At 47.4% G+C, this 17,862-nt stretch overlaps 2 protein-coding genes across 4 annotated transcripts in view; one reads left to right on the forward strand and one right to left on the reverse strand.

The window, feature by feature from the left end:
• The first annotated feature begins 1,049 nt into the window (after window positions 1–1,049).
• Znhit3 (zinc finger HIT-type containing 3) lies at window positions 1,050–9,804 on the forward strand. The gene is made up of 5 exons (XM_048446734.3): window positions 1,050–1,174; window positions 1,310–1,341; window positions 4,103–4,183; window positions 5,400–5,480; window positions 9,104–9,804. The coding sequence occupies exons 1-5, from the start codon at window positions 1,089–1,091 to the stop codon at window positions 9,283–9,285; spliced, it is 462 nt and encodes a 153-aa protein (XP_048302691.3). The 5' UTR covers window positions 1,050–1,088; the 3' UTR covers window positions 9,286–9,804.
• Window positions 9,568–17,862, reverse strand: part of Myo19 (myosin XIX) — a 33,054-nt gene continuing 24,759 nt past the window's right edge. For all 3 annotated transcript variants that reach the window (XM_048446729.3, XM_048446728.3, XM_085695597.2), the window contains 7 exons: window positions 17,693–17,763; window positions 15,217–15,320; window positions 13,384–13,550; window positions 13,148–13,277; window positions 12,342–12,427; window positions 11,258–11,557; window positions 9,568–10,373 (listed from right to left, as the gene is read on the reverse strand). In XM_048446729.3, the coding sequence (XP_048302686.3) occupies window positions 10,245–10,373; window positions 11,258–11,557; window positions 12,342–12,427; window positions 13,148–13,277; window positions 13,384–13,550; window positions 15,217–15,320; window positions 17,693–17,763 (987 nt within the window). In that variant the 3' untranslated portion in view covers window positions 9,568–10,244. The remainder of the gene's footprint in view (window positions 10,374–11,257; window positions 11,558–12,341; window positions 12,428–13,147; window positions 13,278–13,383; window positions 13,551–15,216; window positions 15,321–17,692; window positions 17,764–17,862) is intronic.

The following is a 17,862-nucleotide window of genomic DNA, read 5'->3' on the forward strand; positions in this document are numbered from 1 at the left end:
ACCTTGTTTCAGTGACTAAACCAATACAGCAGGAACTGAGTCAACATCTGTGGGTTGTCTTTGCCTCAGTTCCCAGAATGGAGTTATGTTTGAAGATTATTCACAAGGACACAGGAGGATGAGCAGTCCAGCATGTGTGTGTGTGGGGGGTGACTGTCCTGTTTCCAAATGCTAAGAGGCTTCAGAAAATGTCTTTAGAGCTGAGTGGCCTCAGAAATGCATTTAGTCTTTCAATACCTAAAGTCTGTAACGGCCTTCAAGGCTAATCATAGCCCACCTATCCTGACTCATTAGCCTGTACCCCTTAGCCTAGAGGCCCCTGATTTGCTCTGTGGTCAGTGCACCCTGCTGCAGCTGCTAGCGGAGAGAAACGAGATGAGCCGAGGGGCAACAGTTAAAGAACACTCATTTTTAGAGTCATGCATGCACGGCTTGACCCTAAAAATCAGTCTTCACTCCAAGCCTTACACGCCTAGGGAATTGACCATTTTCTTTTTCTTTTAAAAGAGATCATTTTGTAACCATCCCCAGAATCTGGACATTGTAGGACTCACAGCTGAACATTCAATAAACATTTGTCGGCGACCCGACATCAAGAAATGTATTTTGGGCTGGGAGAAATGACTTGGCGGTAAGGAGTGCTTATTGCAATTCCAGAGGATCCAAGTTCAATTCCCAAACACCCCCAGTAGGTGGCCCAAGACTGCCTAGCTCTAGCTCCAGGGCAGCTGAGGTCCTATTCTGGCCTCTCAGGACGATAGCACTTACCCGACACAGGCGCACACGTGTACATAGAAATTAAAAAGAATGCCTTTGACTGGGCATGGTGGTGCACACGTGTGACGGCAGCGCTAGGAAATCAGAGTCGGAAGACTCGTGGTTCTATGGCTAGATCTAATCAGGGAAAAGTCGGCCGCAGCTGCCGAGCTAGGTATCGAATGTATCGGCTCTCTTCTTATGAGGCCTGAGAGAGATAACAGGATCAAGCCACTGCTTTAGACTGCCAATATGTGCGGAGCGCTGTGATTGGTCCTTGCTTAGGTAAAAGGGAGAGCCTGGGGTTGCTGCTTGGGGACTTGTGGGACGTCATGGCGTTGCTCAACAGTAAAACCGCTGTCTGCGTGGTCTGTTTGGAGAAGCCGAAATACCGCTGCCCGGCTTGCCGCGTGCCATAGTGAGCCGGGGCTCGTGGGGGTTGGGGAGAGCGAGCCCCGGGCCGGGAGGGAGGCCGGGCGGCGGACGGGAGCTGCCGGCAAGGGGCGCGTGCTGCGGCTGCCCGGGCTGACGGCGCCTGTCTTTCTTGTTACAGTTGCTCGGTCGCTTGTTTCCAGAAGCACAAAGGTAAGACCCTGGACCGCTGTCGCAGCCCTTGGCCCTACTTTGCCCTCCCATGCCCGGTAATGAAGCACACATTAGCTCGAAGCAGGATTCCCACGAGTTCAAGGCCAGCCTGAGCTACCGACTGAGATCTTGTCTCCAACAAACCGAAGCACGTCAACTGCTTTATTGGAAAAAGTCAGTCCTAGCTGTTTATTCCTCTTAGTATTCTAGTGTAGCCCTTCACTATTACAGAAGCTGCCCTGGCCGAGGTGAATGAACCAACAGTGTTTCTGTCTTTAAAATAATGGTTGCTTATTGTTTACAATAGAAAGAGAAGTTTTTCAGCCGGGCGGCGTTGGCGCACGCCTTTAATCCCAGCGCTTGGGAGGCAGAGGCAGGCGAATCTCTGAGTTTGAGGCCAGACCAACAGAGAAACCCTGTCTCGGGGGAAAAAAAGGAAATAAATAAATAAATAAAAAGTCTTTCTGTGTGTGGTATTTTCAGACAGGTTCTTTTTTATATAGTCCAGTCTGCCCTTAAACTTGTCATAATCCTGCTTTCTCTACCCCAAGTGCTGGGATTTTAGGAGTAATTATATTATATTACAGGAGTATAGGATTATATAATCCTATACTTTATATTATAGGAGTATATAATATAATACTATAATATATTATAGGATTATAGGAGATTATTACAGATCTATGCCATCAGGCTAAGACGAGGTACTGACCTATTGAGAGAAAAGCTGGAGATGGAGAAATGGCTCTGCCATTAAGAGCCTCTTGTTGCTTTTCTAGAATATCTGAATTTGGTTCCCAGTACCCATTTATTGTAGGCAACCTGCAGGTCCATTACCAGGGGATCGACACCCCTGTCTGACCTCCACAGGCACCTGAATACTATGACATACACACAAGTAAAAACAAAACCTTTAAAACAGCAGTGGGGGGGGGGAGTGGGGGCATTTAGGAGTGATGGTGCCAACTTCAGCATTGGGGAGGTTTGTCATTATGTGTCATTTGTGACTTTAGAAAGTTAATAGCTTTTCAAAAAAGATTCATTTATTTATTATGTATACAATGTTCTGTCTGCAGGTATGCCTGCAGGCCAGAAGAGGGCACCACATCTCATTACAGAATGCTGTTGAGTTCAGTTTGTTGGGAATTGAACTCAGGACCTCTGGAAGAGCAATCAGTGCTCTTAACCTCTGAGCCATCTCTCCAGCCCTATTAATTACAGCTTTTTAGTTACTTTTTATTTGGGTGAGGGCCACCCCCCACTTTCTGAGGTATGTGAGGCTGGCCTTGGACTTACTTAACTCTCCATTCCCCTGCTGTACATTGCCATAGTGCTGGATTTACAGGCGTGTCAATCCCCTTGGTTTAGATTTTTTTCCTTTTTTTTTAAAAAAATTCCCAGCACCCACATGGTGGCTCACAACCATCTGTAATGAGATCTGGTGCCCTCTTCTGGCCTGCAGGCATACATGCAGAATAATACTGTATACATAATAAATAAATAAATCTTTAAATTTATTTAACTTTATTTTATGTGCATTGGTGTGAAGGTGTCCTGTCCCCTGGAACTGGAGCTATAGACAGCTGTGAGCTGCCATGTGGGTGCTGAGAATTGAACCTGGGTCCTCTTGAACAGCAGCTAGTTTCCTTGACCACTGAGCCATCTCTCCAGCCCCCTAAATTTTTCCATTTTTAGTATCAGCACTTAGGAATTCACAGTTGGACCTGTGAGTTTGAGGACAGCTTGGTGCCAGGAGAGCCAGAACTACACAGAGAAGTCTCTAAATCTTTGGTTGTCTTAAAAACCAACAAAAGCTGGGTGGTGGTGGGCAGTGGTGGTACATGCCTTTAATCTCAGCACTCAGGAGGCAGAGACAGGCGGGTCTCTGAGTTCAAGGCCAACCTGGTCTACAAGAGCTAGTTCCAGGACAGGCTCCAAAGCTACAAAGAAACCCTGTCTCAAAAAACCAAACCAAACAAACAAAAAACCAAAACTTCCCATCCCCCCACCCCCAAAAAAATTAACTGGAAATTTTGATCAACAGTAGCATTTGCCTAGCATGCATTAGGCTCTGAGTCTCATTGGTAGCATATGTGTGCATTTTTTGCCCCAGTGGCCTCAAGTACTTCTTTTCTTTCTTTCTTTTCTTTTTTTGGTTTATTTTGTTTGCAATAAAAAAGTTCAAGGACTGGAGGGATGGTTGAGCAGTTAAGTGTGCTTGGTGGTCTTCCAGACGACCTGCGTTTGGTCCCCAACCCCTGTAACTCCACTTCAGGGGCTCTGACTCTCTCTTCTGGTCTCCACAGCCGCTGTCACACATCTCTCTCTCCTGTTTTCTCCCATCCCAGACCTCTCTGCCTGCCAAAGCTTCTCCTAGGCTTCCTCGGTAGACTCAGACCAGACCTTCTCACCTTATTCATCTCTGTAGTGTTTTGTAGCTAAACTCCCCCAGCGTGGCGCGATGACCCCCACGTCTATGTTCCTAGTTGCGTATGGTCCATGCATGTGGTATCTGAAACTGCTGAGAAAACGTGATGCTTGTAGAAGTCCCTGCCATTAATCCTGGTGAAAGCCCTGTGAAATTGGCTTTGGGGCACATGGCCACCTGCGCTCAACCCTTCTGCCAGACTCAGAATTACTCATGGTTTTCTTTGGCCCATTGTTCCATTTGACCTCCTCGCCCCCTTGTCCCTACCCAGTATACATGCTTCTTTGTGGGGAGGTTGTGTTTGCGTATGCTTGAAATGTGTGTCTCTCTCAGAGCAGTGCAGTCCGGAAACCCGTCCTGTTGAGAACAGAAGAACGGTGGCTCCTGTGACTACAGGGTCGGAGGAAGACAAAGGTGAGGTGGGCGGTTTTGACCAGGTAACCTCTACGGGATTTCAATGATAGGAAGTGGGCAGGAGAGGAGGAGGAGGTGGGCAGGGTGCAGAAGGATGGACTTGAGTAGCAGCTCCAGTCTCAGGGTGGGTCACAGGTGGTCACAGGTGGGGTTTCCAGCATCCTGAAGCCTGGTTCCAGGAAGGGAGCAGGGTGCCTGGGGTTTGTGTTGGGCCCTGGTAGGTCCACGTGGGAGGCCTGCTTTGAACTGCTGGAGTTTCCCTAGAGTTCAGAGCAGTAATGGGCTGTCATTGCACTCATGTTTCATGCTATCCATGTGCTCATCTAGCCATAAAGCCTCCTGAGTGTCATGGCTCTGCAGGCAGCAGCTCTTATGCCACAAAGAGGTCCTTAAGATTCACAGAAAGGAGAGGGGCCTTTTCTTCTTGGAGAACCTTCTCTTGTGGCCTGGGCATATCTGTCCTTGCTGAGAGTACAGGGTTATGTTTGCTAGGATTGTACAGGGCCTCGTTCACTGGCCCAGCACAGGCTTCGAGTCATGACAGGGCAAGTAGGGCATTCAGAAGCACAAAACAAGGCTAGAGAGATGGCTCAGAGGTTAAAAGCACTGGCTGCTCTTCCAGAGGTCCTGAGTTCAAATCCCAGCAACCACATGGTGACTCACAACCATCTATAATGAGATCTGGTGCCCCCTATGGCATGCAGGCAGAATACTACATAACAAACAAACAAACAATATTTATTATTTCATAATAAATAAATCTTAGAAAAAAAGAAAGACCTGCAGAACCAGACCTCTTGCCAGCAGACCACAGGAAGCGTGAACTATCATACACTGGTTAGACACAGTCACCATTCCACCAGCTTTCTTTTTTTTTTTTTTTAAATATTTATTTATTATGTATACAATAGTCTGTCTGTGTGTATACCCGCAGGCCAGAAGAGGGCACCAGACCCCATTATGAGATGGTTGTGAGCCACCATGTGGTTGCTGGGAATTGAACTCAGGACCTTTGGAAGAACAGGCAGTGCTCTTAACCACTGAGCCGTCTCTCCAGCCCCCCCACCAGCTTTCTTTCCTGCATGAGGGGATGTTTTATTTTGAAGTCCGAGAAGCAAGCCGTTTATTGCTTTGACTGACTCCTGGTGTACCCTCACCATCTCACACATGCGCACACATTGTCACTGCGCCTGTCCTGGCTTTCTGTTCTCCTCAGACGATGACTCCTCTGTAGCTGATTTTCTCAACAGTGATGAGGAAGAAGACAGGGTGTCTCTGCAGAAGTTAAGGAATTTAGGTAAGTCTTTGTTGGGCGTGGTTTTTGTTAATTTATATTGTTTATTGCTGTATAGGCGGTAAAACCTGGGAGAATGGAGCCTAAACGTGAGGTAGACCACAGTCTCATGCAATAGCCAGATTTATTCAGAGCACCAGACAGTTTATACCCTGAGGGTTAAGACTGTCACCTGGGCAAAGTGTCTAGTCACAAGGACAAGTGCAGGAGGTAGCTTTTCCATAGAGGCATATAAAGAAAGAACACTAGCTAGATACAATGAGTAATCCGAAGTAAACTCACTCCTCTCCGCCACACATGGGAGGGACATGAAAGCACATTCCAAGAACAATTCCATATTCTTGAAGAAGCTGCGTGTTTTCTTGGTGCACAGAGTTCCTTTTGCAGGACTATTCCAGTACTGTTTCCTTTGTGTGAAATGTGGGTGGGTCTCTGAGTTTTATTGGCCGGAGGCTGGGATAGCTCGGAATTTCCTGCTTCTGGGTGATACATTTACCACTGCAGTTTCTTTTCTGTCTTTCTTTTCGTAGATGAGACAGAGTCTTACTGTATAGTCCCTGCTGGCCTAGCAGTCAGTTGGCCTCAGACTTGTTGGCTCCCTCCTCTCTGCCTTCTGATGCTGTATTTCCATACTCAGAATTGCTGTTATTGCTGTGTATGCAGTGAGTGTGGGCTCGAGTGCAGTTCCAAGGACAACTTTTCAGGAGTCTCTTCTCTCCTTTGTGGGTTCTGGGGATCAAACTCAGACCACTAGGCTTGCACAGCAGGTACTTCTACCAGCTGAGCCATCTTACTTGCCCCTGTTTATCTTTAGATTGTGTATATCTCTGTGCACCTGAGTACAGGGGCTGGTGGAGGCCAGAAGAGGGCGGTGGATCCCCTGGAGCTGTAGTTTTAGGCGGTTGTGAGCCACTCCACATGGGTGTGGGAACTGAATGCAGGTCCTTTACAAGTGCAGCAAGTGCATGAAACTGCTGAGTCATCTCCCCTCATTGCACCCCTCTACCCTTCCTCCAGGCACACATGGAAGTCAGAGGACAACTGTAAATGGAGGTTTCTCTCTCGCCCACCCGGTCCAAATAAACACTCTGAGGCTTAGTATTAATTACAAACTGCTTGGCCAATGGCTCAGGCTTATTACTAACTTAAATAAGTTAAGGCTTTTACATCTTAAATTAACCCATTTCTATTAATCTATGTATTGCTACATGACCATGGCATTACCTCACATCTTGCTTCTCTGGGGGCTGCTGGCCTCTCTCAGAATCCGCCTTCCTTTCCCTTTATCTTTGCTTGGATTTCCCATCTGACTCTTTTTTGCCTGGCTATTGGCCAAATCAACTTCTTTAGTAACCAGTAGTAATAAAGCATTCACAGCATACATAGGGTATCTCACGTCAGACAACTTTTGTCTCAAGTATTGAACTCAGGTCATCAGGCCTGGCAGTAAGCATCTTTACCTGCTGAACCATTTTGCCAGCTCTTTTTAAGATGGAATTTGGGCTGAGCTATGGTGGCATATGCCTTTAATCCCAGCACTTAGGAGGCAGAGGCAGGTGGATCTCTGTAAATTCGAGGCCAGCCTGGTCTGTAGAAGACAGGCTCCAAAGCTACACAGAGAAACTCTGCCTCGAAAAATCAAAAATCAAACATCAAACGAACAAAAACACCAGGATGGTATTTGGGGGAGGAGCTGGAGAGATGACTTAATTAACTGCTTACTGTGTAAGATTTATGATTTGACTTTAATACCCAACATCTCTTTATTTAAAACAAAGAAACAAACTGGGTGCTGTAATCCTAGCACTAGGGAGGTAGAGTCAGGAGGATCCAAGTGTTTTGCTGGCGAGCCTATCTATGTGAATTAGTAAGGGACCGTGTCGGAAAAGAATAAAGTAGAGGCTGAGTGATGACATGGATCTTTGATCCCAGCACTCCCAGACATGGCTACATAGTGAGAGACCCTGTCCTGGGGATAAACATGGAGAACACTTGCAATTGAGTAAGATACCCAGTGGGGAACTTTGCCTTCCATGTGTGTATAAAATAGGATTTATTTGAGACCATCTCATCATGTAGTTCTTGTTGGCTTGACATTTGCCTGTAGACCAAGCTGGCCGAGAGATCGGCCTGCCTCTGCCTCTCTTGTTTCTAAGATTACTATGTAATGTGGTGTGCAGAGTCTTTCCTGTCCAGCCCCAGGATTCTCTCAGCATAATGGTTTCAAATCTCCAGGTGTAACATTGGAATCCTATAGATTTTGTAGGTTGGCATAATTTTGCTTTAAAAATATAGTTGATTTTCTTTGCTTACCTAAGCCTTTCTCAACCTTCATGCTTTTCTAGCTTCCCTTAGTGCCTTGGACTTACTAGTAATTTACTACTATAGTCACATTAGTGGTAGAGATTTGTGCCTTTTATAGCAGCCTGTGGGGCAGAGACCTGTATTACCTGTCTTCAGTGCCCAGCTACAGTACAGTCATAGACTGGACAATCACCAGGGAGAGGATGGTGTTCACCACATTTGACTTATGTGCATGTGTCTGTAGGTATGTGCACAATGAGTCCAGAGGAGTCAGAGCCTCCTGGAGCTGGAGCACAGGTATAGGTTACCTAACTTGGGTGCTAGGAATTGAACTTGGGTCCTCTTAAAGAGCAATATGTGTTCTTAACCACTGAGCTATCTAACTCAGTCACACATTTTTGTAGCACCACTTCTTTGGTGCTTGTAAGAATTCTGTTATTGGTGCTAATTGCATTTGTGTGTGTATGTGCACACAGTCTCCAGGAGGCGTTGAGAATTGCCATCATTCTCTACCTTATTCCTTTGAGGCGGTGTCTCTCATTGAGCCTGGAGCACACAACCTTGTCTAGGCTCAGTGATCCATCTGTCTCTGCCTTGCACGTGTTCTGGTTATAGGCATGCATAGGACCATGCTTGCCTTTAAGTGAGTGTTGAGATAGTAACACTGGGCCTGTGCTTTGCAGAGCAAATACTCTCTCCAGCTCAGGACTTCTTTGTTCACATGTATATTGAAAGTTAATTCAAGGCAGCTTGGTTCCAGGTCCTGTTTCTCAGCATTGGTCAAGTTCCTTTTATAAAATAGTACCATAGCTGGCACTTGGAAGGCAGAGGCAGGTGGTGAGTTTGAGGCCAGCCTGGTCTACATAGTGAGTTCCAGGACAGCCAGAGCTACACAGAGGAGCTTTTTTTTCTCTCTCTCAAAAAAAAAAGCACTGTAATAGGTGTAACTGATGCACTTTAAGTCATCTAACCTAACTTGAGGCAAACACTTAATGTGTAGTTATAAGGAAAAAATTCATATTTGGTTCAGGTGGTAAAAGGTTTTTTTTTTTTTTGAGACAAGGTTTCTGTGTAGCCCTGACTGTAACTCTGTAGACCAGGCTGGCCTTGAACTCAACAGAGATCTGTCTGCTTCTGTCTCCTACATGCTGTGAGTAAAGGTGGTTTAGATGTGTGGTTGGTTGTACAACCTAACGACATGGGGTGGCAGCATGAAGGCTAAGGAGATACAAGCCCTTCATAGTTGATTACACTGGAAACACTTAGCTTTTAGCCCCTGCCATGGTTCCACTTGTACTTAAAAGCCGGCATTGATTTTTAAGGTGAATCTGCAACTTTAAGAAGCTTACTGCTCAACCCACACCTGAGACAGTTGATGGTTAACCTCGATCAGGGTGACAACAAAGCAAAACTGATGAAAGCCTGCATGCAGGAGCCCTTGTTTGTGGAGTTTGCAGACTGCTGTTTAAGAATCGTGGAACCGTCCCAGAACAGGGATTCTTAAACCTGGATGTGCTCTTCCTTCGCTCAAGCTGCCCACTGATCCTCTTAGGAGGAGGTTGTTTCCAAGGCTGTAGAACAATGTAGGTCTTCTTCATCAGACAAGTGGGGGATACTCAAGGTGCAGGTCCTTTATGAAGAGGAAACTTGCAGCTGGATGGATGGCTCAGCTTTTCCAGAGGACCAATCTTCAGCATGACTGCTAACAGTTGTAATTACAGTTCCGGGGCTCTGACACCCTCTCCTGGCTTCTGAAGGTACCGTAAGCATGATACACAGCCATACATGCAGACAAAACTCAAAACATATATATATTTTTTTTAAAGGGAAAGGCTATTTATATTTACATGGCGGTTTTAAATTTATTTCTGGTACAGTTCAGAGTTACATCATAAATACCAGGTTTATCCATTTGAATTAAAAACTGATTGATAGTGTTACTGAATAAATTTAAGATGTGGTTCTATGTACATTGCATTGCTCATTGTTCTTGGTGTTTTTAAATAAATCAGTTTATTAAATAGCATTGTTCCTTAATGAACTATATGTAAGTTTTCCCCAGCCAAAATTTCAGAGCCAATTTTAGGGTGATTTGGCCATTTTAAAGTGCTTGTAGATGGTCCAGTATCTATCTTGCTGTAGTGACATTCTGGACGGACAGTCACACCGAACCTGAGCCTGAAGGGGACAGTAAGCTGGGATGTGTGGTCCTAATCTTGGCTTGGTAACTAGCACTCCCAGATCCTGCCAGTGCTGAGGCCATGGTCCTAGCTGGCCGGTACTCTGACCACGAAGCCCTGGCTCACAGACAGAAGCTGTTGCCTGCACACGCACTTGGAGTCGCTGTGGGAATAGCTTGGCAGTTGTGTGTTGATCAGGTATCTTTGGCAAGGCAGCTAGCAGGAAAAGGCCTTCTGGAAACAAAGGCACTAAAGATCACGTAGGCAGGTGGGGGTAGAAGAGTCACACTTGGACTGGCCTGTGTCTTTCTAGCAGAATCTGATTAAAACCAGTAACACTGGAGGCTGAAGGTTCAGGGCAGATGTCAGCATACTGAAGTGGAGACTTCCTGCAGTGAAACTTTATCGAGCCCTGGGGAGAAAGAGAAGCAATCTATGAGTGGCAGGGCCCAACAACACCTCAAAGAGAGAAATCCATTCAGGGTGACAGGAAATACTAGGAGTCTATTACTCTAAGGGTACTGGCTGTCATCCCATCTACTTACAGCTGGAAGATCAGAATACTTCTGTTTACCCCTTGTCAGTTTCAGGGAGATTTTGTACAGATTATTTGGCATCTTTTTGACTTCATTTCTTTCCTCTGGTCCCTTGTACCAGGCGGGGTATTAACCCGGTTTTACAGAGGAGAAAAATGGAGGTTCCCACGTGAGGTGCTATCACCAGGGTTATCCAGGGAAGGGGCTGAGCTCGGACCAGGCTGGGAGGGCCTGCTTTAAGTCAGACAGGTGGCACAACACACAGGACCCGACCACATATTTACTATTTCCAGTTGAGAAAGTGACAACCAGTAACCAAGTGATAGAATTTGAGGTAACTGCTAAATGCAGTGTCATCTGAGGAGACAGATTTCTCAGAAGTGGAACTAATGTCCTAGAGTCAACTATGCTATTCTTTAATTCCTTACAGCTACCCTGTAGGGAGTTTCCTGTGTCCATCTGGTAGAGGATACAGGGCTGAGGTACTTGCCTAACTGAGGATCTCACATTGCAGAGGAAGAGCCAAACACTCAGAGGTAAAATGCTTAGAAGCAGTTTTTGAAGGGCTCTGAACAATCTGGTTTTTAGTTGGAACAATGGTAGTAACGAACACCTGTAGATTTGGCTTATTCCGTAGGGTTAGGGAGTTTTGTGCTATTGCACCCCTCACCCCCAAGACAGGCAAGCTTTGTTTACTGCCTTAGTGAACAACCTGGAGCTGTGGGAAGGACGACCATGGTATCTCAGAACGAGAACATACCTGAGGCAGCGCTCTGATGGATGTAATGCCAGCCTGATCTTGTTGTGGTGTCTGGACGTTGTTGCTGGGGTTGCCCGTGGGAAGCCGGAGGCAGGCATGGGCCACCAGTTTCCTCTGAAAGCCGCGCGCACCTACAGCTGAGTTGGCTAGCACCAGTCCCATGGGCCAGAGGTGGATTATTGCCTCTAGTAGTTTAGTGTGTGCTGGGGACAGCGAGGAGCTCAGGGAACTGGGAGCTTGAGGCATGGGTTTATCCTCCATACCATCCAGTTCTTTAGAAGCAAGATAGGCCATTCTGATCTTGAAGAGAAAACATCCCTTTATAATGTTAGGTTTGCCTAACTTTTCTAAAAGGACTTGCTTTTGCATTCATTTACTTGACACTGAAGTAGTATGCTATAGTGGACATGCTGGAGGCAGAGGACAGCTTGTGCTTTGGGGCTTGATCTTGGGTAGTCAAGATTTAGCCTTCTTTAAAGATAAAATAGGTGGTGGGGGTGCATACTTTTAATCCCAGCAATTGGGAGGCAGAGACAGGTGGATCTCTGAGTTCAAGGCTAGCCTAATCTCTAGGGTGAGTTCCAAGACAGCTAGAAGAAAAACCAAATAAATGAATAAAAATTTAAAAATCATCTTTGTGGGTATGCATGTATGCCCATGTGTGCATGAGCATACCACGGTCACCTGTGGAGGTCAGAGCTTTTGAGAGTTTGTTCCTACCATGAGGGTCCCTGGGCTCAAACTCAGTTGTCAGGCTTGACAGTAAGACCTTTACTTGCTGAGTCATCTTCCTAGCTCTTTCCAGCATCTGACTGGAAAACAACCAGCTTGACAAGGTAAACTCAAGAGCCTTGTCTGTGATGCCCTGAACTAGACTGGCTTCATGGGGCAGAATGTAAAGAAACTGCAGTTTTATTGGCAGTTTGGTCCTAGGGTTGCTTATGCCACTCTGTGCTGCAGCTGTCTGTACCCTGCTCACACACGGGACACCAGGCTTAGAGGCTGGTGCCACACCCCAGCGGCAGAGACACCCCTCCGTCTTGGGCCTGTCTGAAGCCCACCCCCGGCCTTCAGCCACACTCACTCTCCACTTTCGCCAAGTGCGCTTGATGGCTGTGGCAGCTATGTGTAACCTTCTGATGTGTTTCCGTGTTAACCAGGACCGGATAGCTAAAGAAACAGCAGAGACATAAAAAACATCATTAGAGCTGTTAGCCACGTGGCCATTATGGGTTGATGTGAAAATATGAAATCCATTTTCCCAGTGATGTCAATATATAAGGCAAAATGGGGCTTAAGAGTTGCTCCTGGAAAGATGGCTCAGTGGTTAAGAGCACTCCCTGTTCTTGCAGGGCACTCAGATTGGTTACCACCACCTATATGGTGATTTGCAACCTCTTCTGACTCAAGTTCTGGTCTCTAAGGGCACCCGAACGCATATGGTACACATACATAGTCACACACACTCTTACATTATACTGCCCACAAGCTTACAGATATCTGTGCACACATCAGTCTTACATTATACTCTTACACCCACAGTCTTACGTTAAACTGACCACAATCTTACAGATAACTGCACATTGAAGGGCCACCTGGGAGCCCTTGTAAGGACCCAGGCTGCCACTGACCTCAGACTCAGTCCTCATCAGCTCCCAAGGAACAGGAGGGGTCTGGGTGATGTATGCATTTTAAAATGTTTTTTGGCTTGTGTGGCAACATAGCTCCATGTTATAGCACCTGCCTAGCATGAGTGAAGCCCTGGGTTTGATTCATGGCACTACAAAAGGATAAATGATTTTCACTTTTCAAATCAGCCTGTCAGGACTGTGTTAGTAAGACCCATCATATGGAATCAGCCTCACTAATAGGTGGCTGGGTCCCACCTACCTGCCTGAATGAGCACGGCAGCCCGCCTCTGTTTCTCCTGCTTTTGGAGACGATGTCGCCTCCAGCCACACTGGATGCAGCGGGCACACTGCTCCAGCATCTGGGCACGTCCACATTCCAGAAGCTCTAGCTGAGAGAAGAGGAGTCCATTGAGGTGCTTGGCCTCTCCTTCCCTCCCCTGAGATCGGCCTACACTTGCTGCTGGCACACGTAATCTCATTCCCCAGTCAGTTTACCATGGAGTCAGTCATGAAAATCTTTGTCCTGCCACAGTACAGTGGGACTTGTGTGGTCTCAGCGGAGTCACTGGGAGTGGTCGCTGTCTGAATTAAAGCTGGCAGAGCATGGAGAATGTCCTGTAGCAGAGGCTGCAGTGTGGCCTCCTTGGCACATAGAGGCTGCTCTGGGGGTGGGAGAAAGGCTTCATCAGTGCCTGCTCATCCCCACAGGCTTCTGGAGTCTGAAGAGCTTGGCTTTGGTCTCCCTCGAGCTCTCTAAGCCTCTTACTGCTGCTCTGAATCTAGTTATTTCTTCTTCCCCGTTTCGTGGGTAGAGGTAACCCTTATGTCCCTCACAATCCTGGCTGTTCGGGACTGTTCTGAATCTGCCACTGCCCCATGTCTCCTTGGACAGGCTGCAAGGTCTGTAAGCCTGGAGAGGGAATCCCAGACTGCTTGGCTACTCCCTCGGTCCCACCCCTTACCAGGTACAGTCAAGTGAAGAAAAGGAAGACCATACCCAATTGTGGGAAAGCCCTCCCAAGCTTGCCTCTTGTATGGGAAGATTTACCTGAGGGCTCTGACCACAGTTAGCAGCCCAGCGCCTCTTTGGAGACAGAGGACACCAAAGCAGATGCAGGAGACGAGAGATGAGAGACATCCAGAAAATGGACCAGGGCCCAGAGAGGCTTGTTGGTAAAAGAGGCAGGAGAGCGAACCGTGTAGAGAGGAGAAAGAAGGGGAGGGGAAAGGAGAGTGACACACTTCCAAGAGAAAGCTACTGATGGGGCCCAGAAGGGCTAAGAGGCTGGGGAGCAGCTGTGGCTGGGCTGAGACTTGTCCTAGTCTTTGTGTCTGTCCCTCCACCTTTAACATTCCCACAGTTTTAGTTACGGACAGCTACACTGTCACAGGCTGACTCACCTAGTGTTTTGTGCACCTCTCCCCCTTTGATCCTCCTGGGCCTGGGGCTCAAGCTGGCCATGCAGGGCTGCTTCACATTCCTCAGATTTCCCTTTTGCCTGCTCTTCTCACTGGCAAGGCCAAGTTCACTGTCCATTTCTGTCTACCTCTGTATCTGTACAGAGCTATGCCTACCAACACTGACCAGTTTGCCCATAGCTGCACACAGGTCTGGCTTCTCTTTGAGTGGCTCACAGCCTCACCCCCAAGACCTCCCGTAAGGTCCCTAGAGTGAGGAAGAGCATGAGGTGATGGAGCACTGGCTCTCTCCGCTGAAGCAGCCCTCATCTACCCAGGAATAAAGTTCATCTGGCACCCTAGCCTTCCCTGTCACACCTATGGCTGTATCACGCCTGGGAGCTTTGGTTCAGATGTTGTCATGTGCAGTGGGTGTCGCCTAGCTAATCCAGTTTATCTCCACAAGCCACCTCCTCTAAATGCTTTCCACTTCCACATCTCCCTGGCACCAGAGTAAGCTTTCTGCCCTTCCTTCCTTCCTTCCTTCCTTCCTTCCTTCCTTCCTTCCTTCCTTCCTTCCTTCCTTTCTTCTTTCCGTTTCGTTTTCCTTTCCTTTCCTTTTTTTTTTTTTTTGAGACAGGGTTTCTCTGTATAACAGCCATAGTTGTCCTGGAACTCATTCTGTAGACCTGGCTGGCCTTGAACTCACAGAGATCCACCTGCTTCTGCCTCCTGAGTGCTGGGATTGAAGGTGTGCGCCACCACTGACCGCTCAGCGCTCTGCCTTTCTACACCATTGTCAGCTGGGGTTTGTTCCCCACATTATACCAACAACCATCAGTCTTTGGACCCTCATCTCTGAGAAGGTACAGCTCATTCCTCAGTAACCTATGGTTGAACAAATGACAAAAAAAAATGGGCTTCACTCACCAGAGGGCCCTTTGGCAGAACACAAGCCCCAGAGACCAGAGGATGTGCGAAGTCGGAGCCGTCTCAGCAATTTATATCGTTCTACGAAGTTCTGATGAGAGACCCTGGAAGCCAAAGAAGACAAAAAGAAAAAGACTGTGAGCCAGGTGCCTGGCTGGGGCTCAAAGCCAGTGCTGCCTGACCATCCCAACTGAATGGAGGATGATGTGTCCTAGAGATGCCAAGGGCCACTCAGTGGGAAGCCTGCAGACATTTCCATCCTCACGACCCATATGGTGGGAGGGCAGAACTGACTTGCCAAGTCGTCCTCTGACTTCATGTGGTGTGGCACATCTCCTTGCTGGTAGTGGGGTGCTCAAACCCAGTGAGGATGGACAACATATACTTGCACAGGTCTTAAAACTCTAAGGCTTGTCTCTGTACTTCTCAAATTAGACAAAGCCACAGGAGAATTCCTGATTCTTACTTCCCTTTTCCTTCACACTCCAACTCTGGCTTTCCCCAGACTATCCCATTTTGGTAAACTGTCCTGATTCAACCATCTGCCCCAGAAAACAGCAGTTATTTCTACAGCCTGGACGCGGACTGCTCGCTGAGCACTCACCTTGCAAACCGTCCAGTTCTCTGCTGTGAGCTAGATACCCCAGTCTGGCCTATGGCTTCCCAGTTTCCACAGCTAATCCTGCAGCCATTCATCTCCCTCTGTCCTAACTCTGCATCCAACTTCAGTGAGCAGCACAAGAGTTCTCTGGAATACAAGATACTGCCACCGCACTCAGGGCACACTGCCATGGCCAACTGTGCCTGGCTCCCGTTCTCTTACATTCACTGTTGCTGCTTCTCTGTGGCCCAGGCTGTTGGTGTCTCACTTCCTGACAGCATTATGGTTGTTCTCTGTTCTATGTCCTCCCAGGCTGGCCCTCCCTTTCTTCTGGCTCTGCACTGATAACCAGACCACAGATTTCCCCTGCAACAACAAAATTCTGTTTCTTTCCTAGCACTAGCTGTCCTTTACACTTGTATGTGTTATCAGTGGAAGTATGTGTGTGTTTGCACATGTGGAGGCCTCAATCTGACATTGGAAATCTTCTTCTATGGCTTTCCACCTTATTTTTTGAGATAGAGTCTCTCATTGAACCCGGGGCTTACTAACTGGTTAAACTGGCTGGCCAGCAAGTCCACAGACTATTGTGTCTGCCTCCCAGTGTTGGGATTACAGGTGCTTGTTGCCACACCTCACTTTTTTTTTTTTTAAAGATTTTTTCTTTATTTTTATTCTATGTGCATGTGTGTCTGTGAAGGTGCCAGATCCCCTGAAACTGCAGCTACAGACAGCGGAGAGCTGCCATGTGGGTGCTGGGCACTGAAGCCAGGTCCTCCGGAGGAGCAGCCAGGGCTCTCGGTCGTCATGCCATCTGTCTCCAGTCCCACCATACCAGCTTCTAACAGTGATGCTGGAGATCCAAACGTGGGTCCTCAGCAAGCACTTATTTTTGCTTATTGATTTTTTTTTTGTAATTTAATTTTTCTCCCAGGTAGGGTTTCTCTGTGTAAGCTCTGGCTGTCCCAGAACTCACTTTGTAGACCAGGCTGGCCTTGAACTCACAGAAATCTGCCTGCCTCTGCCTCTCGAGTGCTGGGATTAAAGGCACGTGCCATCATGCCCAGTTTTACTTGTAAATTTTTAAAAACTTTATGAGTTTTGCCTGCATGTATGTCTGTGGATGCCAAAGGAAGGCTTCAGATCCCCTGGAACTTGAGTTATAGATGGTTGTGAGCTGCCATGTGGGTGCTGGGAATTGAATCCCAGTCTTCTGAAGAGCAGCCATTGCTCTTAACCTTGAACCATCTCTCAAGCTCCAGACTCTTTTCTTTAAAAAAAGGGGGGGGGGAAGCTGAAGAGATGGCTCAATGGTTAAGAGCATTGCCTGCTCTTCCAAAGGTCCTGAGTTCAATTCCTGGCAACCGCATGATGGCTCACAACCGTCTGTAATGATGTCTGGTGCCCTCTTCTGGCCTGCAGACATACACACAGACAGAATATTGTATACATAATAAATAAATAAATGTTTAAAAAAAAAAGCAAAAGAAAAAAAAAGGTGTTTTTGTTTTTGAGACAAGATTTCTCTGAAGCTTTGGAGCCTGTCCTGGAACTAGCTCTTATAGACCAGGCTGGCCTCGAACTCACTACATAGCTCAGGCTGGCCTTAGATGTGTGTTGATCTTCCTATCTCAGTATCTCAAGTGCTGGGGTCATGGGAGTGTGCTACTATGTCTGGCTCATACTTAATTTTCTTGTTTCCATAGAATGTAGGCCCTCCAAGGGCAGAGAAATACATAGTGAATGACTGACTAGACGTACTGGTGCCATCCCTTTGCCATAGACCTGCCATTCTCCCCATCCCTTCCTCCCTCTGTCTGGCTCAAGCTCTGAGCGCCACCAGGCTTTGGCCCTACAGCAATGTGGCTTACTTACCGGATGGGAAAGCCAGCAGCACTGATGTGGATGGTCTCCACAAGGCCACAGGCCTCCAACTGGCTCAGGACCTGCAAGGGTGGGGAGACAGGGCAAGCACCTATAGGCCAGAAATACCATTTCTTTGGCATATCTCTGGTCCTGACCTTCAACGACAGGCAGGATTGGCT

This window comes from Myodes glareolus, chromosome 9 (genome assembly GCF_982192425.1).
Source record: "Myodes glareolus chromosome 9, mMyoGla1.1, whole genome shotgun sequence".
Lineage (NCBI taxonomy): Eukaryota > Metazoa > Chordata > Mammalia > Rodentia > Cricetidae > Myodes > Myodes glareolus.

Bases quoted from the DNA above. Each gene is read 5' to 3' on its own strand.
- Znhit3 (XM_048446734.3), top strand. From the start codon at position 1,089: ATGGCGTTGCTCAACAGTAAAACCGCTGTCTGCGTGGTCTGTTTGGAG. The intron at 1,175-1,309 runs GTGAGCCGGGGC...TTCTTGTTACAG, and splicing joins CCGGCTTGCCGCGTGCCATA to TTGCTCGGTCGCTTGTTTCC. The intron at 1,342-4,102 runs GTAAGACCCTGG...TGTCTCTCTCAG, and splicing joins TTGTTTCCAGAAGCACAAAG to AGCAGTGCAGTCCGGAAACC.